This window comes from Somniosus microcephalus, chromosome 21 (assembly GCF_052327205.1).
Source record: "Somniosus microcephalus isolate GS21.2 chromosome 21, FLI_Smic_1.0, whole genome shotgun sequence".
Lineage (NCBI taxonomy): Eukaryota > Metazoa > Chordata > Chondrichthyes > Squaliformes > Somniosidae > Somniosus > Somniosus microcephalus.
This window is the reverse complement of record NC_141007.1, coordinates 10,465,662-10,492,472: the sequence shown is the minus strand read 5'-3', so window position 1 is coordinate 10,492,472 and position 26,811 is coordinate 10,465,662. Positions and strand designations below refer to the sequence as shown.

General features: G+C 50.4%; 1 protein-coding gene across 1 annotated transcript in view; it reads left to right on the top strand.

Moving 5' to 3' along the window:
- Positions 1–3,642: 3,642 nt before the first annotated feature.
- Positions 3,643–26,811, top strand: part of LOC147102586 (protein HID1-like) — a 173,713-nt gene continuing 150,544 nt past the window's right edge. The window contains exons 1-3 of the mRNA XM_085964084.1: positions 3,643–3,651; positions 14,649–14,798; positions 21,715–21,885. Of these exons, the coding sequence (XP_085820210.1) occupies positions 3,643–3,651; positions 14,649–14,798; positions 21,715–21,885 (330 nt within the window). The remainder of the gene's footprint in view (positions 3,652–14,648; positions 14,799–21,714; positions 21,886–26,811) is intronic.

The window sequence follows — 26,811 nt, the reverse complement described above, 5'->3', positions numbered from 1 at the left end:
CTAATCCCGCTGCCCCGCTCTCTCCCCATAGCCCTGTATCAATCCAGAACTAATCACCCTGCCCCGCTCTCTCCCCATAGCCCTGCATCAATCCCAAAACAATCCCACTGCCCCGCTCTCTCCCCATAGCCCTGTATCAATCCAGAACTAATCCCCCTGCCCCGCGCTCTCCCCATAGCCCTGCATCAATCCCAAAACAATCCCACTGCCCCGCTCTCTCCCCAGAGCCCTGTATCAATCCAGAACTAATCCCCCTGCCCCGCGCTCTCCCCATAGCCCTGCATCAATCCCAAAACAATCCCACTGCCCCGCTCTCTCCCCAAACCCTGTATCAATCCAGAACTAATCCCCCCCTGCCCCGCTCTCTCCCCATAGCCCTGCATCAATCCCAAAACAATCCCACTGCCCCGCTCTCTCCCCATAGCCCTATATCAATCCAAATATAATCCCGCTGCCCCGCTCTCTCCCCATAGCCCTGTATCAATCCAAATATAATCCCGCTGCCCCGCTCTCTCCCCATAGCCCTGTATCAATCCAAATATAATCCCCCTGCCCCGCTCTCCCCATAGCCCTGTATCAATCCAAATATAATCCCACTGCCCCGCTCTCTCCCCATAGCCCTGTATCAATCCAATTATAATCCCAATTCCCAACTCTCTCCCCATAGCCCTGTATCAATCCAAATATAATCCCACTGCCCCGCTCTCTCCCCATAGCCCTGTATCAATCCAAATATAATCCCAATTCCCCGCTCTCTCCCCATAGCCCTGTATCAATCCCAAATATAATCCCGCTGCCCCGCTCTCTCCCCATAGCCCTGTATCAATCCCAAACTAATCCCACTGCCCCGCTCTCTCCCCATAGCCCTGTATCAATCCCAAAACAATCCCGCTGCCCCACTCTCTCCCCATAGCCCTGCATCAACCCCAAACTAATCCACTGCCCCGCTCTCTCCCCATAGCCCTGTATCAATCCCAAACTAATCCCACTGCCCCGCTCTCTCCCCATAGCCCTGTATCAATCCCCAAACCAATCCCACTGCCCCGCTCTCTCCCCATAGCCCTGCATCAATCCCAAACTAATCCCACTGCCCCGCTCTCTCCCCATAGCCCTGTATCAATCCCCAAACCAATCCCACTGCCCCGCTCTCTCCCCATAGCCCTGCATCAATCCCAAACTAATCCCACTGTCCCGCTCTCTCCCCATAGCCCTGTATCAATCCCAAACTAATCCCACTGACCCGCTCTCTCCCCATAGCCCTGTATCAATCCCAAACTAATCCCACTGACCCGCTCTCTCCCCATAGCCCTGTATCAATCCCAAAACAATCCCGCTGCCCCACTCTCTCCCCATAGCCCTGCATCAACCCCAAACTAATCCCACTGCCCCGCTCTCTCCCCATAGCCCTGTATCAATCCCAAACTAATCCCACTGCCCCGCTCTCTCCCCATAGCCCTGTATCAATCCCCAAACCAATCCCACTGCCCCGCTCTCTCCCCATAGCCCTGCATCAATCCCAAACTAATCCCATAGCCCTGTATCAATCCCAAACCAATCCCACTGCCCCGCTCTCTCCCCATAGCCCTGCATCAATCCAAATATAATCCCACTGCCCCGCTCTCTCCCCATAGCCCTGTATCAATCCCAAACTAATCCCACTGCCCCGCTCTCTCCCCATAGCCCTGTATCAATCACAAACTAATCCCACTGCCCCGCTCTCTCCCCATAGCCCTGCATCAATCCCAAACTAATCCCACTGCCCCGCTCTCTCCCCATAGCCCTGCATCAATCCAAAACTAATCCCATTGCCCTGCTCTCTCCCCATAGCCCTGTATCAATCCCAAACTAATCCCACTGTCCCGCTCTCTCCCCATAGCCCTGTATCAATCCAAAACTAATCCCACTGCCCGCTCTCTCCCCATAGCCCTGCATCAATCCCAAACTAATCCCACTGCCCCGCTCTCTCCCCATAGCTCTGTATCAATCCCAACTCATCCCACTGCCCCGCTCTCTCCCCATAGCCCTGTATCAATCCCAAACTAATCCCACTGCCCCGCTCTCTCCCCATAGCCCTGTCAATCCTAAACTAATCCCACTGCCCCGCTCTCTCCCCATAGCCCTGTATCAATCCCAAACTAATCCCACTGTCCTGCTCTCTCCCCATAGCCCTGTATCAATCCCAAACTAATCCCACTGACCCGCTCTCTCCCCATAGCCCTGTATCAATCCCAAACTAATCCCACTGACCCGCTCTCTCCCCATAGCCCTGTATCATCCCAAACTAATCCCACTGACCCGCTCTCTCCCCATAGCCCTGTATCATCCCAAACTAATCCCACTGCCCCGCTCTCTCCCCATAGCCCTGTCAATCCTAAACTAATCCCACTGCCCCGCTCTCTCCCCATAGCCCTGTATCAATCCCAAACTAATCCCACTGTCCTGCTCTCTCCCCATAGCCCTGTATCAATCCCAAACTAATCCCACTGACCCGCTCTCTCCCCATAGCCCTGTATCAATCCCAAACTAATCCCACTGACCCGCTCTCTCCCCATAGCCCTGTATCATCCCAAACTAATCCCACTGACCCGCTCTCTCCCCATAGCCCTGTATCAATCCCCAACTAATCCCACTGACCCGCTCTCTCCCCATAGCCCTGTATCAATCCCAAACTAATCCCACTGACCCGCTCTCTCCCCATAGCCCTGTATCATCCCAAACTAATCCCACTGACCCGCTCTCTCCCCATAGCCCTGTATCAATCCCAAACTAATCCCACTGACCCGCTCTCTCCCCATAGCCCTGTGTCAATCCCAAACTAATCCCACTGCCTCGTTCTCTCCCCATAGCCCTGTATCAATCCTAAACTAATCCCACTGTCCCGCTCTCTCCCCATAGCCCTGTATCAATCCCAAACTAATTCCACTGACCCGCTCTTTCCCCATAGCCCTGTATCAATCCAAATATAATCCCGCTGCCCCGCTCTCTCCCCATAGCCCTGTATCAATCCCAAACTAATGCCACTGTCCCACTCTCCCCATAGCCCTGTATCAATCCCAAACTAATTCCACTGCCCCGTTCTCTCCCCATAGCTCTGTATCAATCCCAAACTAATCCCACTGCCCCGTTCTCTCCCCATAGCCCTGTGTCAATTGCAAACTAATCCCACTGCCCCGCTCTCTCCCCATAGCCCTGTGTCAATCGCAAACTAATCCCACTGCCCCGTTCTCTCCCCATAGCCCTGTATCAATCCCAAACTAATCATCGGGGTGGTACAATTTTATTTATCCATTCTCTGGATGAGTGTGTCACTGGCAAGGCTGTATTTATTGCCCATTCTTCGTTCCCCTCTGGGCCGACTCCTTCAACTGCTGCAGTCAGTGTGCTGATGGTGTTGGGTAGGGAATTTCGGTTCATTAACCCAGTGACGATGAAGGAACATCTATATTTGTGCAAGTCAGGATGACGTGTGATTTGGAGGTGATGGTGTTCCCAAGACATTGCTGCCCTTGTCCGACTCGGGATGGGGAGGGGAGCGGTTGCAGGGCAGGGAGGTGCTGTTGAAGTAACCCTGGCAAGTTGCTGTGGTGCATCCTGTAGGTAGTGCACACTGCAGCCACGGTGCGCCAGTGAAGGGGGTGGAAGATGAGGCTGGTAATAAGGGTGCCAGTCAAAGAAACTGCTTTGTCCTGGTTGGTGTCGAGCTTCTTGAGTGTTGTTGCAGCTGCACCCATCCAGGCAAGTGGAGGGTGTTCCATCACACTCCTGAGGTGAGTCTTGGACTGTGCATAGGGTTTGAGGGGTCAGGAAGTGAGCCACTTGCCACAAAGCACCCAGGCTCTGCCCTGCTCTTGTAGCCACAGTGTCAATGTGGCTGGTGCAGCTTCTCACTAATGGTGACCCCCCCCCTAAGATGTTAATGGTGGGAGACTTGGTGATGGTGGTGCCTTTAAAGATCAGGGGGAGATTGTTGGGCTTTCTCTTGTTGAAGATGGTCGTTACCTGCCATTTATGTGGTGTGAATGTTACCTGCCACTGTTAAGCCCAAGTCTCACTTGATCCATTATTTTGCTGGTACTCTGACCTTCAGGTCTGATTTCACGTTTGTGTAATGTTCCTGGAGATTAAGACCCTGGATAGTGACCTTTCCTGGTGTTCAAACCGAGCAGGCAGCAAGAGATAGACCTGTCTTTCAGATGAGACAACAAACCGAGGCCCCGTCTGCCCCCTCAGGTGGACGTAAAAGATCCCGGCACTATTTTAAAGAGGAGCAGGGAAGTGCTCCCGGGTGTCCTGGCCAACATTCATCCCTCAACATAACTAAAACAGATTATCGGGTCATTATCACATTGCTGTTTCTGGGAGCTTGCTGTGCGCAAATTGGCTGCTGCGTTTTCTACATTACAACAGTGACTGCACTTCAAAAGTACTTCATTGGCTGTGAAGCGCTTTGGGATGTCCTAAGGTCGTGAAAGGCGCTATAGAAATGCAAGTCTGTCTGTCTTCTTTCAGTAACATCTTAAAACAAACATGTCAGAGGTGCATGGGCCCTGCCCTGGTTGTACGAGACTGTTAGCCTCACTGCTCCTGTGAACTTTTGATTCATACTGATACCGAGCGTGCTGTAATCTGTGACGTTACAGATGCAGGGAGTTGGGCTCTCGAAGTGAGCCCCTCCCCCCTTACAATTACTGAGTTGGGTGTTAGTACTAAGACCGGCGCAGACACGATGGGTCGAATGCTGTGCTATTCTATGATTCTACTAAGTGGCCCGCCCCCCACCCCCCTTGCTATTACGGCGATGCTGTGTTGGGCGTTAGTACTCAGGCCCCCCCTTAGTGTTACTGCGATAATGACCCAAATCTTCCTGGAAAACTAACGGAGAGTTCACACTGCACGCCGTTATTAAAGCACAAGTCAGATTTGCACATTCATTGCCCATTCGATGCAGAAAATAATTAAGAGTGTAATAACCTTTTCAACGTATTGATAATTGTTAATGCAATGCCTATCAACCTCTCCAACCCAGAAAGGGAACAATTTAAACTGTTCACTCTCATTCGTGCTTGGAGTCAATTCTTACTAGAGATTTAAAAATTATAATTTTTTTTCTTACTTTTCCTTTCAGTCTCTTTCTTAATCCAATCTTTTTTCCCCCCTCTCTTTATTTCTCTTTCTGTACCTGATTTGACTCTAAATCACCCTCCTCCCCCGTCGCCCCTCTGTTTTATTCTCAATCCTTAAATCTCATTGGGTAAGGAGATGCGAGTCATCAAAGCGTGCTGTGAGTTTGGGTAAGTGTGAGAGTTCTTAAATTGTTATTTCTCTTTAAATCGTTCTTGATAAGATTGCTTAAGCAGTTTAAGTAAAGGGGAAAAGTTAAATATTTGGGATTCTGTTGGTTTAAGAAGAGTAAAACAAGGTTACACTGCAGTAGGAGTAAATTGGCACAGCAGGCAGTGGAAACCAGTTTTCTAACCAGTCAGCAGGGGTGACTCATTTGGCTGTAAACAAACAAACAGTATAAAAAGACCAGTCCTAGTGCGAGCAAGCACTGAGTGCGAGTCATCAAAGCGTGCTGTGAGTTTGGGGAAGTGTGAGTTAGGGTAAGTGGGGTGTTAGGTGCTCTTTTCAAACTTTAACTCTGTGGGTTGCAGTTAATAAGGCCTTTCTGGTGCAGAGTGACTGTTGGTAAACCATTTAACTGGTGTAACTAGAGGGATTGATTTAATTTAAATCCAATTAATTAAAGGGGATACTAGCATCTAAAATCGGGCAGAGGGTGTCCATAACTAACAATAAAAAATTTAATTAATTACATAGAATGGAGCAGGTGATGTGTTACTGTTGCGAGATGTGGGAGCCGGTGAACCCCATTGAGGCTCACGGTGATTACATCTGTGACAAGTGTCTGCTGCTACAGGAACTCCAGCTCCGTGTTGATGAGCTGGAGTCTGAGCTTCAGACACTGCGACACATCAGGGAGGGGGAGAAGTACCTGGACTCTGTGTATCAGGAGGTGGTCACACCTATGAAGTTAATTAATTCAGATGTAGCCCATGGTCAGGGACAGGACGGTGTGACTACGAGTGAGGCAGGTACGGGGAGGCAGGTACGGGGATCCAGGAGGTAGAGCTGGAGGAGCCGCAGCCCTTGCTCTTGTCCAAGAGGTTCGAGGTTCTTACTCCCTGTGGGGACAGGAGCAGGGACTGCAGGGAGGATGAGCAACCTGGCCACAGCACCTTAGAACGGGGGGCCATTCAAGAGGGGGGAGTAAATAGAAATGTTGTAGTGGTAGGGGATAGCATTATTAGGGGGATAGATAGAGTTCTCTGCAGCCGAGAGTGAGAGTCCCGAAGGCTGTGTTGCCTACCCGGTGCCAGGGTTAAGGACATCTCCTCTGGGCTGGAAAGAAACTTGCAGTTGTCGTGGTCCATGTTGGTACAAACGACGTAGCTAGGACTAGGAAGCCGGTTCTGTTAAAAGGAGTATGAGCAGCTAGGGGTCAAATTAAAAAACAGAACCTCAAGGGTAATAATCTCTGGATTATTACCTGAGCCACGAGCGAATTTGGCTAGGACAAATAAAATTAGAGAGTTAAATGCGTGGCTCAAAGACTGGTGTGGGAGAAATGGGTTTTGCTTCCTGGGACACTGGCACCAGTACTGGGGCAGGAGGGAGCTGTTCCGTTGGGACGGGCTTCACTTGGCCAGTGCTGGGACTAGAGTCCTGGCGGATCATATAACTAGGGCTGTAGAGAGGGCTTTAAACTAACTAGTGGGGGGGAGGTTCCTAGAGAGCAAATAATAAAAATGACAACAGAGAAGGTCATAGACTTAGGTAGCAGTGGGGAAATTGAAAACCAGAGCGTGTCAGGAAGGGGCAGAAGGTATGGAGTAAAAGGTAAAGTAATAAAAAGGGCAAAAGCAGGAACTAAGTGTCACAAAACATCTTTGAAAGTTCTCTATCTGAATGCACGTAGCATTCGTAACAAAATAGACGAGTTAATGGCACAAATAACTACATATGGGTATGATCTTGTGGCCATTACAGAAACATGGCTGCAGGGTGACAATGCCTGGGAATTAAACATACCAGGTTATTTAACGATCAGGAAGGACAGGCAGGAAGGAAGGGGAGGTGGGGTGGCTATGTTAATAAAGGAAAGAATCACTGTAATACAGAGAAATGATATTGGGTCAAAAGATCAGGATAATGAAACAGTTTGGGTGGAGGCAAGGAATAATAAGGGGAAAAAAACACTAGTGGGCGTAGTCTATAGGCCTCCGAACAGTTGCAACTCTGTTGGACGGAGTATCAATCAGGAAATAGTTGAGGCTTGTAATAAGGGAACATCTATAATTATGGGGGATTTTAACTATCATATTAATTGGACAAATCAAATTGGGCAGGGCTGCCTTGAGGATGAGTTCATTGAGTGTATTAGGGATGGGTTTCTTGAGCAGTATGTAACTGAACCGACCAGGGGGCAAGCAACCTTAGATCTGGTCCTGTGTAACGAGACAGGATTAATTTAAAATGTCCTAGTAAAGGATCCCCTTGGAATGAGTGACCATAACATGGTTGAATTCCATATTCAATTAGAGGGTGAGAAGGTTGGATCTCAAACAAGCGTGCTAAGCTTGAATAAAGGAGACTATGAAGGTATGAGAGCGGAATTGAGTAGAGTGGATTGGGAAAATAGATTAAAGGGTAAGACGATACATGATCAGTGGTGTACAGTTAAGGAGTTATTTTACAACTTCCAAAAAATATATATTCCACTGAGAAGAAAAGGGTGTAAAAGAAAAGACAGCCATCCGTGGCTAAGTAAAGAAATTAAGGATAGTATTCGACTAAAAACAAGGGCATATAAGGTAGCCAAATCTAGTGGGAGGATAGAGGATTGGGAAAACTTTAAAAGACAGCAAAAAATAACAAAAAGATTGATTAAGAAAGGGAAGATAGATTATGAAAGTAAATTAGCAAAAAATATAAAAACAGATAGTAAGAGTTTTTATAGTTATATAAAAAGAAAAAGGGTGGCTAAAGTAAATGTTGGTCCCTTAGAGGATGAGACCGGGAAATTAATGGTGGGAAATATGGAGATGGCAAAAACACTGAATATTTTGTATCAGTCTTTACAGTAGAGGACACTAAGAATATCCCAACACTGGACAAACGGGGGGCTATGGGGGGGGAGGAGCTAAACATGATCAAAATCACGAAGGAAGTGGTACTCGGTAAAATAATGGGACTCAAGGCGGACAAATCACCTGGACCTGATGGCTTACATCCTAGGGTCTTGAGGGAAGTGGCGGTAGGGATTGTGGATGCATTGGTAATAATTTTCCAAAACTCCCTGGACTCAGCAAAGGTCTCGGCAGACTGGAAAACTGCTAATGTAACACCCTTATTTAAAAAGGGCAGTAGACAGAAGGCTGGAAACTATAGACCGGTTAGCCTAACATCTGTGGTAGGTAAAATTTTGGAGTCCATTATTAAGGAGACAGTAACAGGACATTTGGATAATCATAATTTAATAGGACAAAGTCAGCATGGTTTTATGAAGGGGAAGTCATGCTTGACAAATTTGCTGGAGTTCTTTGAGGAAGTAACATATAGGGTGGATAAAGGGGAACCAGTGGACGTAGTGTATTTAGACTTCCAAAAGGCATTTGACAAGGTGCCACACAAAAGATTATTGCTTAAGATAAAAAATCACAGGATTGGGGGTAATATTCTGGCATGGATAGAGGATTGGCTATCTAACAGAAGGCAGAGTTGGGATAAATGGTTCATTCTCAGACTGGCAATCAGTAACTAGTGGTGTTCCGCAGGGGTCAGTGCTGGGTCCCCAACTCTTTACAATCTATATTAACGATTTGGAGGAGGGGACCGAGTGTAACATATCAAAGTTTGCAGATGATACTAAGATGGGAGGGAATGAGCGAATGCTGTCCACAAAATGGCTGCTGACTGAAATGTGTAACAAACCAGCGTACTGAGCTTAAATAAAGGAGACTATGAAGGTATGAGAGTAGAATTGACTAAAGTGGACTGGGAAAACAGATTAAAGTGTAAGACGGTACAAGAGCAGTTGTCTACATTCAAGGAGATATTTCACATCTTTCAAGATAAATATATTCCACTGAGGAAAAAGGGGAATAAAAGAAAAGACAGCCATCCGTGGCTTAGTAAAGTAATAAAGGATAGTATCCGACTGAAAACAAGGGCATATAAATTAGCCAAATCTAGTGGGAGGATAGAAGATTGGGAAGCATTTAAAAGCCAGCAAACAACTAAAAGATTAATTAAGAAAGGGAAGATAGATTATGAAAGTAAACTAGCAAAAAATATAAAAACAGATAGCAAGAGTTTCTGCAGCTATATAAAAAGAAAAAGGGTGGCTAAAGTGAACATTGGTCCCTTAGAGGATGGGACTGGGAAACTAGTGGTGGGGAACATGGAGATGGCAAAGACGCTGAACAAATATTTTGTATCAGTCTTTACAGTAGAGGACACTAAAAATATCCCAACACTGGACAAACAGGGGGCAATGGGGGGGGAGGAGCTAAAGACGATTAAAATCACTAAGGAGATGGTACTCAGTAAAATAATAGGACTTAAGGCGGATAAATCCCCCGGACCTGATGGCCTACATCCTAGGGTCTTGAGAGAAGTGGCGGTAGGGATTGTGGATGCATTGGTGATTATTTTCCAGAACTCCCTGGACTCAGGAAAGGTCCCGGCAGATTGGAAAACTGCTAATGTAACACCCTTATTTAAGAAGGGAAGTAGACAAAAAGCTGGAAACTATAGACCAGTTAGCCTAACATCTGTGGTTGGCAAAATGTTGGAGTCCATTATTAAGGAAACAGTAACAGAGCATTTGGATAAACATAATTTAATAGGGCAGAGTCAGCATGGTTTTATGAAAGGGAAGTCATGTTTGACAAATTTGCTTGAATTCTTTGAGGATGTCACATACAGGGTGGATAAAGGGGAACCAGTGGATGTAGTGTATTTGGACTTCCAAAAGGCATTTGACAAGGTTCCACACAAAAGATTACTGATCAAGATAAGAAATCACGGGATTGGGGGTAATATACTGGCATGGGTGGAAGATTGGCTATCTAACAGAAAACAAAGAGTTGGGATAAACGGTTCATTCTCGGGCTGGCAATCAGTAACTAGTGGTGTTCCGCAGGGGTCAGTGCTGGGACCCCAACTCTTTACAATCTATATTAACGATTTGGAGGAAGGGACTGAGTGCAACATATCCAAGTTTGCCGACGATACAAAGATGGGAGGGAAAGCAGTGAGTGAGGAGGACATAAAAAACCTGCAAAAGGACATAGACAGGCTAAGTGAGTGGGCAGAGATTTGGCAGATGGAATATAATGTTGGAAAGTGTGAGGTTATGCACTTTGGCAGAAAAAATCAAAGAGCAAGTTATTATCTAAATGGAGAGAAACTGCAAAGTGCTACAGTACAAAGGGATCTGGGGGTCCTGGTGCATGAAACACAAAAAGTTAGTATGCAGGTGATCAGGAAGGCCAATGGAATCTTGGCTTTTATTGCGAGGGGGATGGAGTATAAAAACAGGGAAGTCTTGCTGCAGTTATACAGGGCATTGGTGAGGCCACACCTGGAATACTGCGTGCAGTTTTGGTTTCCATATTTAAGAAAAGATATACTTGCTCTCGAGGCGGTTCAGAGAAGGTTCACGCGGTTGATTCCGGAGATGAGGGGGTTGACGTATGAGGAAAGGTTGAGTAGGTTGGGACTCTACTCATTGGAGTTCAGAAGAATGAGAGGTGATCTTATCGAAACATGTAAGATTGTGAGGGGGCTTGATCGGGTGGATGCGGTGAGGATGTTTCCACTGATGGGTGAGACTAGAACTAGGGGGCATAATCTTAGAATAAGGGGCTGCCGTTTCAAAACTGAGATGAGGAGAAACTTCTTCACTCAGAGGGTAGTAAATCTATGGAATTTGCTACCCCAGAGAGCTGCGGAACCGCAGCATTAAATAAATTTAAAATGGAGATAGACAGTTTCCTAGCAGATAAGGGAATTAGGGGTTACGGGGAGAGGGCAGGGAAGTGGACGTGAGTCTAGATTCAGATCAGCCATGATCCTATTGAATGGCGGAGCAGGCCCGAGGGGCCGTATGGCCTACTCCTGCTCCTCCTACTTATGTTCTTATGTTATGTAGTCGGTGTGGGACATTTGGGCCCTTCTGCTCGCTGACCTACATTGGCTCCTGGCCCACTAAATCTTTGATTTTAAAATTCTCAACCTTTATGTTCAAATCCCTCCATGGCCTTGCCCCTCCCTATCTCTGTAACCTCATCCAGCCCGACAACCCTCCGAGATCTCAACATTCCTCCAATCCTGGACTCTTCTGCATCCCTGATTTCCTTCACCCCACCATTCGCGGCCGTGCCTTCCTCCCTAAACCTCTCCCCCTCTCTCCTTTTAAGATGCTCCTTAAAACCTCCCTCACCTGTCCTAATACCCCCTCATGTGGCTCTGTCAGCTTTTGTCTGATTACAGTCTTGTGAAGCACCTTGGGTTGTTTTACTGTGTTAAAGACGTATCGAAACATAGAACATAGGAGCAGGAGGAGGCCATTCGGCCCCTCGAGCCTGCTCCGCCATTTAATGAGATCATGGCTGATCATCCAAATTCAGTACGGTAGCAAAATACTGCCGATGCTGAAATTCCGAAATAACAACAGAAAATGCTGGAAAAACTCAGCAGGTCAAGCAACATCCGTGGAGAGAAATTTGAGTTGACGTTTCAGGTTGAAACGGGTTTTGAAAAAGGGTTTCAACCCGAAACGTCAACTCCGATTTCTCTCCACGGATGTTGCCTGACCTGCTGAGTTTTTCCAGCATTTTCTGTTAATCCAAATCATCGCTGGCATCAAGTCAGCTGTCCGCCAGTATACCTCCCCTAGTGGCTCAATGGGGACACAAGCTGCCCCTCATTAGCTGTACACATCAAGAAAGGTCAGCGGTTCAATCCCTGGTCCGTGCTGAGTGATCTCAGCTCGGATTCTACAGTTGGCACTCGGCAATCAGCCTCTGCTTTGCTGCCAATAAGCCTGGGTGTGGACATCGCCTGAGGTCAGGATCTCCATTCTTGCCAGTGTGCCTGTCGCTCTCTGCTGGCCTCACTGAGCGAGAAACCCCTTCTGAGGTGGGACTTGGTACTTGGCACAGTCTCGTGTACAGGCTACGCTGCCGAGTGCTTCGCTGTCCAGGCTGAGCGCTTGTCTTTCTCACTCTTCCTGAGGCTTACTAGTTCAAGCAATTACATGGCTTCAGTAACAAAAGTAGCATACCTGACAGTAACTGTGAGGGGTTTCGATCGAGTAAATAAGTTTCCACAGGCAGTGGGTCAGTAACCAGAGCACGCAGTTTTAAGATAATCGGCAAAAGAACCAGAGGGGAGAGGAGGAGAATTCTTTTTACGCAGCGAGTTGTTGTGATCTGGAATGCACTGCCTGAGGGCAGTGGAAGTGGATTCAATAATAACTTTCAAAAGGGAATTGGATAAATACTTGAAAGGGGAAAATTTGCAGGGTTGCGGGGAAAGAGCGGGAGAATGGGACTAATTGGAGAGCTCTTTCAAAGAGCAGGCACGATGGGCCGAATGGCCTCCTTTACTGCTCTATAATTCTTCTGTGCGTGAACCGGATTAAGCAGGAGAAATAGAACTGGGAAGAGGCAGAAAACTTTCAAGGAAATATAAACGGAGTTAGGAAAAGCAAACAAGCACAATATTCCTGATTTAATAAGTGCATCGCACGCTCTGACACTGAATGTACAGACCAGGAAAGCTCCAGGACCCACTCCCAGCCTGTGCTGAGTTAGCTGGTTTCAGGCGGGACGCGACAATTGGACTCGGTGCCCCTGGGCCCGGGAGGGGAGAAGAAAATCAGCCAGAGTTCCTGCCCCTGATCGGAATCTGGTAAATCCTGCTGGAGAAGTGCATGTGGCTGTTGAGCGGGATCAGGCTGTCACTCGGCTGTGAATACTGTCTGCCCTCTCCCTCCATGGCCTCACCCCACCCTATGTCCATAACCTCCTCCAGCCCTACAACCATCTGCGATCTCTGCGCTCCTTCAGTTCTGACCTCTGGCGCAGCCCTGGTTTTAATCGCTCCACCATTGTCGGCCGTGCCTTCGGCTGTCGAGGCCCGGGGCTCTGGAATTCCCTCCCTAAACATCTCCGTCTCTCTACTTCCCTCGTTTTTTAAGACACTCCTTAAAACTCTTGGACCAAGCTTTTGGCCACCTGTCGTTAAGTGGCTCCGTGTCAAATTTGTCCGATTACGCTCCTGTGAAGCGGCTTCGGACGTTTTTAATACGTTAAAGGCACAAGTTGTTGCTGAGTGTGGTGTTTGTAACCCGAGCACGTCCCGTGAGCCGGGCGGGGGGGTTCCCGTGAGCCGGGCGGGGGGGGTTCCCGTGAGCCGGGCGGGGGGGTTCCCGTGAGCCGGGCGGGCGGTTCCCGTGAGCCGGGCGGGGGGGTTCCCGTGAGCCGGGCGGGGCGGTTCCCGTGAGCCGGGCGGGGGGTTCCCGTGAGCCGGGCGGGGCGGTTCCCGTGAGCCGGGCGGGGCGGTTCCCGTGAGCCAGGCCGGGGGGGGGGGGGGGTTCCCGTGAGCCGGGCGGGGCGGTTCCCGTGAGCCGGGCGGGGGGTTCCCGTGAGCCAGGCGGGGGGGGGGGGTTCCCGTGAGCCGGGCGGGGGGGTTCCCGTGAGCCGGGCGGGGGGTTCCCGTGAGCCGGGCGGGGGGGGGGTTCCCGTGAGCCGGGCGGGGGGTTCCCGTGAGCCGGGCGGGGGGGCGTTCCCGTGAGCCGTGCGGGGGGTTCCCGTGAGCCGTGCGGGGGGTTCCCGTGAGCCGTGCGGGGGGTTCCCGTGAGCCGTGCGGGGGGTTCCCGTGAGCCGTGCGGGGGGTTCCCGTGAGCCGGGCGGGGGGTTCCCGTGAGCCGGGCGGGGGGTTCCCGTGAGCCGGGCGGGGGGTTCCCGTGAGCCGGGCGGGGGGTTCCCGTGAGCCGGGCGGGGGGTTCCCGTGAGCCGGGCGGGGGGTTCCCGTGAGCCGGGCGGGGGGTTCCCGTGAGCCGGGCGGGGGGGTTCCCGTGAGCCGGGCGGGGGGGGTTCCCGTGAGCCGGGCGGGGGGGGGTTCCCGTGAGCCGGGCGGGGGGGTTCCCGTGAGCCGGGCGGGGGGGGTTCCCGTGAGCCGGGCGGGGGGGTTCCCGTGAGCCGGGCGGGGGGGTTCCCGTGAGCCGGGCGGGGGGGTTCCCGTGAGCCGGGCGGGGGGGTTCCCGTGAGCCGGGCGGGGGTTTCCCGTGAGCCGGGCGGGGGGGGGGGGGTTCCCGTGAGCCGGGCGGGGGGGGGTTCCCGTGAGCCGGGCGGGGGGGGGGTTCCCGTTAGCCGGGCGGGGGGGTTCCCGTGAGTCGGGCGGGGGGTTCCCGTGAGTCGGGCGGGGGGTTCCCGTGAGCCGGGTGGGGGGGGTTCCCGTGAGCCGGGCGGGGGGGGGGGGTTCCCGTGAGCCGGGCGGGGGGTTCCCGTGAGCCGGGCGGGGGGGTTCCCGTGAGCCGGGCGGTTCCTGTAACCTCCGTTTCTTGTATTTTGCAGCCAGTGGAGGCCACCGACGATGCATTCTGGGATCAGTTCTGGGCCGACACGGCCACATCCATCCAGGACGTGTTCACCTTGGTGCCAGCAGCCGAGATCCGAGCGGTCAGGGAGGAGTCGCCCTCCAACTTAGCCACCCTGTGCTACAAGGTACAGAGACCATCTTGCCTTTCCTGTGAACTTTCTGCTCAATAAACTGAGGATGTTTGTGATGGGGATCGGAATATTGCTCTTTCCTACCTCCCAGTGGCGGCATCTAACAAATCCAGGTGACGTACACCACGGGCTAGATACAGAGGAAAGGTCCCTCTACACTGTCTTACCAGTGAATCCGCTAGATTTTTAAACTGCTTTATTTGGAGAATAAAACACCAACAGGAGCTTTGTGATTTGAAGCAGTTCACCAAGAATCTCTTTTTTGTACAATCATTATGAAAAACTGAAACAAACTGGCACTTTGGTTTCAAGGGTTTCAGAGGGAATGAGGCACGCTGTCTCTGGTTCATATTTACACTGAGCTACTGATACCAGCACTGGATGGTGGGAGGGGGACGAGCAATGTGATTCTCTCTAACATAATAAAAGATTTTGAAACACCACAGGACGTGGTTGTGGCAAATAGCTTGGATCCTTTCAAAAGGAAACTAGAGGAGTGCATGAGAGAAAAGGAAATAGAAAGATCTGCTGAAAAGCTGAGATGGGGTCGATAAAATAGGAGACTCATTGGGCCGAATGGCCTGTTTCTGTGCTGTATATTCTATGTAATTCTATCAATCACACCCAGGGCAGGTGTAGCACGGGTTAGATACAGAGTAAAGCTCACTCTACACTGCCCCATCAAACACTCCCAGGGCAGGTACAGCACGGGTTAGATACCGAGTAAAGCTCCCTCTTCACTGTCCCATCGCTGGTATACCCAGGGACCCTGTTCCAGTCTTACTCAGGTCCCCTCCCTCACCTCTTTTTCCGGTACATTGATGACTGTATCGGTGCCGTTTCCTGCTCTCGCCCTGAACTAGAAAATTTAATTCAATTTACTTCCAATTTCCACCTTTCCCTCACCTTCACATGGTCCATCTCCGACTCTTCCCTTCCCTTCCTCGACTTCTCCGTCTCCATCTCTGGGGATAGGTTATTGACAAACATTCACTACAAGCCCACTGACTCCCACAGCTACCTGGAGTACACTTCCTCCCACCCCGCTTCCTGTAAGGACTCTATTCCATTCTCCCAGTTTCTCCGTCTCCGCCGCATCTGCTCTGACGATGCCACCTTCCATACCAGTGCTTCCGACATGTCTTTTTCCTCAACCGAGGATTCCCCTCTACTGTGGTTGACATGGCCCTTGACCGTGTCCGTTCTATCTCCCGCACTTCTGCCCTCACCCCTGCCCCTCCCTTCCGGAACCATGATAGGGTTCCCCTTGTCCTCATCTTTCACCCCACCAGCCTCCACATTCAATGGATCATCCTCCGCCATTTCCGCCACCTCCAACGTGATCCCACCACCAAACACATCTTCCCCTCCCCTCCCCTTTCAGCATTACGTAGGGACCGCTCCCTCCAAGACGCCCTAGTCCACTCCTCTATCACCCCCAGCACCCCTTCCCCTTCGCCCGGCACCTTCCCGTGCAAGCGCAGGAGATGTAACACCTGCCCCTATACCTCCCCCCTTCCCACTGTCCAGGGCCCCAAACACCCCTTCCAGGTGAAACAGCGATTTACTTGTACTTCTTGCAATCTAGTATACTGTATTCGCTGCTCACGATGCGGTCTCCTCTACATTGGGGAGACCAAACGCAGATTGGATGACCGCTTTGCGGAACACCTCCGTTCAGTCCGTAAGGGTGACCCCGAGCTTCCGGTCACCTGTCATTTTAATTCACCGTCCCATTCCCACTCAGACCTCACCGTCCTTGGCCTCTTGCATTGTTCCATGGAAGCTCAACGTAACCTCGAGGAACAGCACCTCATCTTCCGATTAGGCACTCTGCAGCCTTCCGGACTCAATATCGAGTTCAACAATTTCAGATCATAACCTCGGCCCCCATTGCATTTTTACTTATATTTTTTATCCACACCTTTTGTTTTGGCCCCCCCCCCCCTTTTTTTCTCTCCCACATGGCAGCTGTCTCCCATTCTGCCAGCGCATTTCACACCTAATCTAGAGCCGTCTTTTGTCTCCACTAGTCCTATCACCATCTCGTCTCGTTTTGAATACCTCTCAATGTCTCTTCTCTTTTGTTCTCTCATCCCCATTTCCCAGCCCCCAAACTGGCCTTTTAATCGGTTTCATTTCCTGTGTTTTCTCAGTTCTGACGAAGGGTTTCGACCCGAAACGCTAACTCTGTTTCTCTCTCCACGGATGCTGCCTGGCCTGCTGAGTTTTTCCAGCATTCTCTGTTGTTATTTCGGATTTCCAGCATCCGCAGTATTTTGCTATCGTGACCCTGGAATTCTGTTGTGCCTCAAGGCAAAGTTCTGCAACAAACCCGACCAAATGCTGGGGCACGAGTCTGTGATTGTCACATCTGTCCTGGGTTTGGAGAAACCTCAATCTGAATACAATGAAATGTATCTTTAAAATACTGTATAAAACCAATCCTTTTTAGAAAGATTGTGTATTTTAAATCGATTAAAAGCAGTTTGCTGTGCTCAGTTACTGGCGATGGGAGTCATCTAAACCTGGGAATCTCAGCTGGGCATTCACTGAACAAGGCCAGAGAGCGAGGTGCTCATTGGCTGTAAGGTGTAAATTAGTAGGTAACCAAAACACCTGGTGCATCAATTCATGGCATCCTCAATCAGATAGGTGTTAGGAAACACCAATCTTCAAATACCCATTGATTAGCAGCTCATTACTACCCATTTCTATCACTGGGAGTAATTGGAGGTGATTAATTAAGACAAACATGACGCCAATTTAAAATGGATTTACTGAACTGCTTTTTCCTGCTGACATATTGGTACCAGCTTGCTCAGTAAACCTAGTGACAGCGCAGACCAGCCCATTAACCAAGGTTAAAATCCTCCTCCTGCATAGTCCTTCGTTATTCTTGCAAGAAAAAATAATTGAAGAGTGCCAGGCCAGAGGTGGGCCCCATGACCAACGCACTGCACTGTGTTCAGCATCCACCTTCCCGCCCAGCCCAGCCCACCACACTGACGGAGAGCTTGCTCTCCCCCTGCAATGACTGTGAGCTCGCCCCTCCCCACATCGGCTCCCCCTGGGGGCCAGCAGTCTGTTTTTATAATCCCTCCCTTCCCCCGATTCTGCATGGTCACTGGCTCCGCTGTGACTGAATCTGCCTTCCAGTATAAATGGGGATGCCACGGGAGCAATTGGAAGCAGTCCATGAATGAACAGGGAGTCTGCCTGGTTCACAATCTGCCAGCAACGTTGAACGGGGCGGAGATCAGGGTGCGGGGCAGCGGGCGGAGTGTCGCAGCGTTTTACCCAATGATGTTTCACTAATATTTCAGTTTCATGGTCAGCAAAAGTCAATGTGTCAGTTTGGCTCAGTTGGTATTGCTCTTGTGTCGGAGTTGTGGGCTCAAGCCCCACTCCGGCACGTATTCCAGGTTGTTGCTCTAGTGCAGTACCGAGGGAGTGCTGCTCTGTCGGCGATGCCATTCTTTGGATCAAGCGTCTGCCTGTTGGGGAGGGTGTTGGATATCCCACGTCACGTTGGAAGAGCAGGGAGGTGTCCCGCTGTCCCGGCCAAAGCCACCAAAATCACAGGACCTACTCATTGATGTGTGTGACACCAGACTGCTGCATCTACCTACATAACAACAGTACCTGCACTTACTAATTCATCGTACCTGAGGCACTTTGGGGCATCAAGAGAGATTGATAAGTCGTGATGTAAGTGCAAGTTCCATCTTTCCTTAAAAGCATTGGAGAAACACAATTCCTCACAAGCCACATTACAATTACCCGCCTCCCTAAGGATCTGACGCACAGTTTTTGGGGGGAGGGTAAAAGCCTCGAGTGAGACTGTCAGTCACGGATACCAATCCCCTTCTATATGTCGCAAGTCAACCTCAAACCCAAGGACGACAGCTCTGACTGTCTGCCCCGTGCTGTACTTGCTTTCAATCCCGCGCTGAGGGCACCACACACAGGATCAAGATTCAGGCACTTTCTGCCAATTTGCATTGCCGCCGCCCCCCCCCCCCCCACTCCATTATAGCGACTTTGGGGTTGTTGCTTTAATGCTGTTCAGTTCTGTTTGTCACTCGTGGAATCATACAGCACAGAAAGAGGCCACTCAGCCCATCGTGCCTGTGCCAGCTCTTTGAAAGAACCATCTAATTAGTCCCACTCCCCGCTCTTCCCCAGAACCCTGCAAATTTTTCCTTTTCAAGTATTTATCCAATTCCAATTTGAAAGTTCGATCCCTGTTGAATCTGCTTCCACTGCCCTTTCAGGCAGAGCGTTCCCGATCACAACAACTCACATTCAAAAAATGTTTCCTCATCTCCCCTCTGGTACTTTGGCCAATCACCTTAAATCTGTGTCCGCTGCCAGTTTCTCCTTATTTACTCTATCAAAACCCTTTATGATTTTGAACACCTCTATTAAATCTCCCTTTAACCTTCTCTGGTCTAAGGAGAACAAGCCCAGCTTCTCCAGTCTCTCCCCATGACTCAAGCCCCCCTTCCCTGGGGCCATTCTGGTAAATCTCCTCTGCACCCTGTCTACTCTTGCTGTTCTCTGCTCTCCTTTCTTTGCTGCCCTTGTTATTTGCTGTATTTGTGGCTGCTTCTTTCTGTGGAGACCAGTGTGTGGTTTGGGGAAACCTCAGCCCCTCTGTAACAGGAAGTATCTCTTGGGAGTGTTTCCTTCCTCAGTATCACCGCTGGCCCCAGCTTCCGCAGATACAGTACGTTGCAGTTCTCAGAACTACTCGGACTGAAAAATATTGTCTAGTTTCCCTGGTGTCCTGGCCAATATTTATCCCTCAACCAAATTAACAAAAACTGATTCTCTGGTCATTATCACATTGCTGTTTGTGGGAGCTTGCTGTGCGCAAATTGGCTGCCACGTTTCCCACATTACAACAGTGACTACACTCCAAATAGTACTTCATTGGCTGTAAAGCACTTTGAGACGTCCGGTGGTCGTGAAAGGCGCTATAGAAATGCCAGTCTTTCTTTCTTTAAGTAACGCAGTGATGGTCCAGGGAGTGCAGCGGTTATGTTACCGGGCTAGTGATCCCGAGGCCAGCACGAAATACCCAGAGAGTTCAAATCCCACCACGCCAGTCTGAGAATTTGAATTCAGTTTAAAAAGTAAATCTGGAAATAAAAAAGCTGTTCTCAGTAAAAGTGACCAACCATGAAGCTGTTAGATTGTCATAAAAATCCAACTAGTTCACTGATGTCCTTTAGGGAAGGAATGCTGCCGTCCTTACCCGGTCTGCCCTATATGTGACTCATTTCAACACCAGCGTGGTTGACTTTTAATGGCCATGTGAAGTGGCCGAGCAAACCACTCCGCTGTATCAAGTAACTCCGCTGTATCAAGCCACTCCGCTGCGTCAAGCTACTACCTGCGGTTGAAGGAGAAGGCCCACCACCAGCTTCTCGGGGCAGCTGGGGCTGGGCAATAAATGCCGGCCTTGCCAGTGACATCCCCAGAATAACTATAAAAAAGGATGGGGTCTCTGAAGGAACTATTACGCTGGCAGTGTGCTGTTGCAGCAACTGTCGCTGAACGGACACTCGACGCTGAACGAGCTGAGCTCTGCCTCAGATCTCTGCGCCACTGCAACTCTGGCCTCCTGAGCATCCCCAGTCTCCTTCATTCCACCATCGCTGGCCGTGCCTTCAGCTGCCGAGGCCCTAAGCTCTGGAATTCCCTCCCTAAACCTCTCCGCCTCACTGCCTCTCTCTCCTCCTTTAAGACGCTGCTTTAAACTGACCCTTTTGACCAAGCTTTTGGTCGCCTGTCCTAAATATCTCGTGTGTCTTGGGGTCAATTTTTATCTGATAACGCTCCTGCGACGTGCCTTGGGACGTTTTACTGTGTTAAAGGCGCTATATAAATGCAAGTTGTTCTTATTGTTCCCTGGCAGCCGACTCGTTGTGGATCCTGAGATGGCAGATCCCACTGCCCAAATCGAGCTCCCTTTTTTCCTATTGGTAACATGCGGGAGGTCAGAGGTCACAGGTCTGTGCCTCAGCACCAATGCGGGAAGTAAAGGGTCTGCTTTACAACGGTGTCCATTCACACACTGTGTGACACACTGCTGGTGGGAACCACATACCAGCATTTATACAGCACCCCATCCCGCATCAAAACATTGCAGTGCACCTCACACGCTGCATTACTTTGACATGCAAATATTACTCACAGCAAGATCCCACCAGAAAGCGCTTTCAGATGAATGACCAATTAATCTGATCTTTTATTGGTTATGTCTGACCACTGAAGCAACAGGTTTGCCTCCGACTGCACTATTGCAGCTGTAGGTGACCTGCTATCAGTGGGCACGATATCTGCTTCTTAGAAGTGTTCTCTGATAAGGGAACAAAGGCTTTATCTGAGCTACTGTGCGCTGCCTGTTATCACTCTCCTGTTTTTATGACACTTAAGTAATCCTCTTAATTCCTCAACTCAAACAGCTCTCACCACCAGTGAAGACCTTATGCCTCAGCCCAGTGTTATACAGTGATAGACCTGTACCCACCAGTACTGTACCCCAGTGTTATACAGTGATAGACCTGTACCCACCAGTACTGTACCCCAGTGTTATACGGTGACAGACCTGTACCCACCAGTACTGTACCCCAGTGTTAGTGACAGACCTGTACCCACCAGTACTGTACCCCAGTGTTATACAGTGACAGACCTGTGCCCACCAGTACTGTACCCCAGTGTTATACAGTGACAGACCTGTACCCACCAGTACTGTACCCCAGTGTTACAGTGACAGACCTGTACCCACCAGTACTGTACCTGTGTTATACAGTGACAAACCTGTACCCCCCAGTACTGTAACCCAGTGTGTGTATATTATATTTATATATAAGTGATTGATATTTTGTTGCCCCTCCAGGCGGTGGAGAAGTTGGTCCAAGGAGCAGAGTCGGGCTGTGCAAGCGACAAGGAGAAGCAGGTTATTATAAACTGCACCCAGCTGCTGACCCGCATCCTGCCATATATCTTCGAGGACCCGGATTGGAGAGGCTTTTTCTGGTCGACGGTCCCGGGCGCAGGACGTGGTGGGGTAGGTCTATACTGGGCCCTTTCCTCAGACCGCTGTGTAATCAGAGTCTGTCATGATAACAGGCTGGGTTGGTGCTGCCATCTGGGCAATTGCTGAGTTTTACTTCCCAACAACAAGTCGCACTGACCTGCAAAATGTCCCAAGAGACGAGACATTGAGCCACGGAGGGCGAGATTGAGAGGAGGTGATTGAAAGATTGTTCGTAAAGATAATAAAATATACAAGACTACGGGGAAAGGCAGGAAAATGGGATAAGAGTCGAAGTGTCGAAGTTGAAGAGCTAGCACCAGCACAGCACGATGGGCTGATTGGCCTACATCTGGGCTGTAATTTCTATGATCTTTGAAACAGAAGAGGGGTTGATCTGGCCATTGATCTTTCCATCTTTGCTGTCAGTGTTCATTAGCATGTTGTCGGGGCACTGAAATGACCTGAGTTTGTCCTTACTGTTGTATTCCTCTGTTTCCCCCACCCATCCCGCCCCCTGCTCCCTCTGTACTGCCGCGCATATAGTACAACCTGGAGGAGGCGCAGACTCGTTCGCTAAAGCTTCGCAGTGTGGGTCTCCCACCGTTACCCGGCAGTGTGGCAGTGTGGGTCTCACACCGTTACCCTGCAGTGTGGCAGTGTGGGTCTCGCACCGTTACCCTGCAGTATGGCAGTGTGGGTCTCACACCGTTACCCTGCAGTGTGGCAGTGTGGGTCTCACACCGTTACCCTGCAGTGTGGCAGTGTGGGTCTCGCACCGTTACCCTGCAGTATGGCAGTGTGGGTCTTGCACCGTTACCCTGCAGTGTGGGTCTCGCACCGTTACCCTGCAGTGTGGCAGTGTGGGTCTTGCACCGTTACCCTGCAGTGTGGCAGTGTGGGTCTCACACCGCTACCCGGCAGTGTGGGTCTCACACCGTTACCCTGCAGTGTGGCAGTGTGGGTCTCGCACTGTTACCCTGCAGTGTGGCAGTGTGGGTCTCACACCGCTACCCGGCAGTGTGGGTCTCGCACCGTTACCCTGCAGTGTGGCAGTGTGGGTCTCACACCGCTACCCGGCAGTGTGGCAGTGTGGGTCTCGCACCGTTACCCTGCAGTGTGGGTCTCACACCGTTACCCGGCAGTGTGGGTCTCACACCGTTACCCGGCAGTGTGGCAGTGTGGGTCTCACACCGTTACCCTGCAGTGTGGGTCTCACACCGTTACCATGCAGTGTGGCAGTGTGGGTCTCACACCGTTACCCGGCAGTGTGGGTCTCACACCGTTACCCGGCAGTGTGGCAGTGTGGGTCTCACACCGTTACCCTGCAGTGTGGCAGTGTGGGTCTCACACCGTTACCCTGCAGTGTGGCAGTGTGGGTCTCACACCGTTACCCTGCAGTGTGGGTCTCACACCGTTACCCTGCAGTGTGGCTGTGTGGGTCTCACACCGTTACCCTGCAGTGTGGCAGTGTGGGTCTCACACCGTTACCCGGCAGTGTGGCAGTGTGGGTCTCGCACCGTTACCCGGCAGTGTGGCAGTGTGGGTCTCACACCGTTACCCTGCAGTGTGGCAGTGTGGGTCTCACACCGTTACCCTGCAGTGTGGCAGTGTGGGTCTCACACCGTTACCCGGCAGTGTGGGTCTCACACCGTTACCCTGCAGTGTGGCAGTGTGGGTCTCACACCGTTACCCTGCAGTGTGGCAGTGTGGGTCTCACACCGTTACCCTGCAGTGTGGCAGTGTGGGTCTCGCACCGTTACCCGGCAGTGTGGCAGTGTGGGTCTCATACCGTTACCCGGCAGTGTGGGCCTCACACCGTTAGCCTGCACACCCGGCCCCCCCAACGATTGCTGCTGTTCTCCCTCTCGACACCAAAAGCCTTCAGCTTCTCATCTTCAATGTTGAGAGAGAGTGGACCTCATGAAATCATTCTGAAATAAACTCCCCAAATCCTTTCCACCATCTGCAAGGCACGTCAGGAGTGTGATGGAATACTCTCCACTTGCCTGGATGAGTGCAGCTCCAACAACACAAGAAGCTCGACGCCATCCAGGACAAAGCAGCCCACTTGATCGACACCCCATCTACCACCTTAAACATTCACTCCCTCCACCACCGGCGTACTGTGGCTGCAGCGTGTACCATCTACAAGATGCACTGCAGCAACTCGCCAAGGCTTCTTTGACAGCTCCTCTCAAACCCGTGACCTCTACCGCCTAGAACGACAAGGGCAGCAGGCGCATGGGAACACCGCCACCTCCAAGTTCCCCTCCAAGTCACACACCATCCTGACTTAGAAGTATATCGCCGATCCTTCATCGTCGCTGGAATAGGAACCTCCCTACCCAACAGCACTGTGGGAGCACCTTCACCACATGGCTCACCACCACCTTCTCGAGGGCAATCAGAGATGGGCAGCGACACCCACATCCCATGAATGAATATATTTTAAATATCAGCTTTGTGTGGAGAAGCACAGCCAGGATTGCAGTACTGAATATTGGGGCCTTTGACTGCAGTCTCTTGTGCATCCCTTGCCCTTCGTGCTGGTGGTTGTGTCTTCATCTGCCTATGTGCCAGTCATTGAGATTTACTGCTTCACCCCTATTGCATCTCCTCTTTGACCAAACTTTCGTCACCACTCCTAATCAATCTTTTGTCTCAGCATTTGTTTTTCTTCCTCATCCCTCCACCTTGGGGACAAGAGTAGGGCCCAAATGCTAAACCCCATTCTCGTCATCTTGACAGCAGCTGGCAGAGCAAGTGTCTGAGGGAGTGGAGTGCTGCACTGTTGGAGGTGTCATCTATCAGATGAGACGTTAATCAGAGAGCCCGTCTGCCCTCTCAGGTGGACGTGAAAGATCCCAGGGCACTCTTCAAAGAGCAGGGGAGTTCTCCCTGGTGTCCTGGCCAGCATTTATTCTGCAACCAACATCACTAAAACAGATTATCTGGCCGTTATCACATTGCTGTTTGTGGGATCTTGCTGTGTGCAAATTGGCTGCCATATTTCCTACATTACAACAGTGGCTACACTTCAAAAGTACTTAATTGACTGCAAAGCGCTTTGGGACGTCCTGAGGTGGTGAAGGGTGCTCCAGAAATGCAAGTTTGTTCTTCATTCTTCCATGACTGGTGTAGTTTTAGTAAATTGTAACAAGGCAGCCTCCGAAATTCCAGGTGCTGTTTAAACAAGTTCCACGGACTTTGAAATGTATTCACATTAAACAGCCAGCTCTTTGTCTCTGAGTGTGAAAACCCTGGAGTCTGGAAAGTATTATTGCACCATTAGCTGCCGAAAGCTTAATACACGTGGACGAGCTTCTCTTTCAGTGAAGGCAGCTCCCCGTTTATTTTAAACCGGTTCACACCTCCATGAACATGGCTGAGATCGGAATGTTATGAGTGTGTTGAGGTGTGAGTGTGGCTTGTTTTCACCTCCGAGTCAGATTTTCATGAGGTCAAGCCCTACCACAGATTTGAGCACATCATTTAGACTGAGGCTACAGTGCAGTACTGAGGGAGCGCTGCACTGTCGGCCTGCTCGAGTGAACAGAAAAGATCCCACTGAGCTATTCAATGAAGGGCAAGGAGTTCCACTGGTGTCGTGGCCAAATTCGGCCCTCAGCCAATGCCAGCCAAAAAAACTCGATTCACTGTTTATTTATCCCAATGATGTTTGTGGGAATTTGCCGTGCACAAATTGGCCGCCACACTTGCCAACATGATATGTCACTGAACTTCAAAAATTGCTTAATTGGCTTGAAGCGCTTTGCAGCGCCCTGAGGACATGAAAGGTGCTGTAGAAATACAAGGTGCTTCTTCGTGGACTGCTGAGACACCTGCAGCAGTTTCCAGCCTAACGTCCGCATCGCCGCTTGCTGCATCGCCGCGTCGCCGCTCGCTGCATCGCCGCGTCGCCGCTCGCTGCATAGCCACTCGCTGCGTCGCCACTTGCGCAGTCCCTGTAAATTTCTGCGCGCGCACGCGCTATTTCCAATGTAAAAGCCGGTGAGCGCCCTGCCCAGGACCTTGCAGATTACTGCGCGGCCCCGTACAGCCTAGAGGGAACGTCGGTCACCAGTGCCTGTGGCTCATTCTTTGTTGTGTATAATAAACTCCCTGCAGCTAAAATAACAGACTGTAATCTCTTGTAAACGAAATGAATTTAGAACATTGCTCTTCTCATGTGCCTGCCTACTGCACCAACCAAGCTGTGAGCATCATGCACAGTTTAACTAATCATTGTGTTCAGATTGGAACAGAAGAAAGAGGCCATTCAGCCCCTCGTGCCTGTTCCCCATTTCAATTAGATCATGGCTGATCTGTACCTCAATTCCATTAAATCGCCTTTGACCCCTATCCCTTGATATTCTTACCCAACACAAATCTCTTGATCTCGGTGTTGAAAGCTCCAATTGACCCCCAGCATTCTCAGCCTTTTGGGGGAGAGAGTTCCAGATTTCTACCCTTTGTGTAGGACCGCACACTGATTTCACTCCTGAACAACCTGGCTCGAATTTTAAGATTGTGTCGTCTTGTTCTGGACTCCCCCCACCAGAGGAAATAGTTTCTCTCTCTCGACCCTGTCTAATCCCTTTATCATTTTAAATACCTCGATCAGATCACCCCTCGACCATCTAAACTCAAGAAGATATTTTTTGTTTTCCTTGACTTTATTAACCTCCTAATTCTCTGAAAGTATCGAGCGACAGCCACGCAGAGCAAGGCATTTCCAAGCGGTTATGCAAGTTATATCATTCAATTTTTAAAGATTTTTTTTCTTTTAGCCTGCTTGCCAAACCCCTACAGCCAAGTCGCTGACCACACCTCACCTGGGGACACAGCTCACTTTCGGGAAACAGAATGTGCTCAGGCAAGATTTATCCGGCTGACTAGAAAACCTCATGTTGCGAAAGGCTTGTATGGTGGCTCCCCATGGCCGAGTGGGTGAAG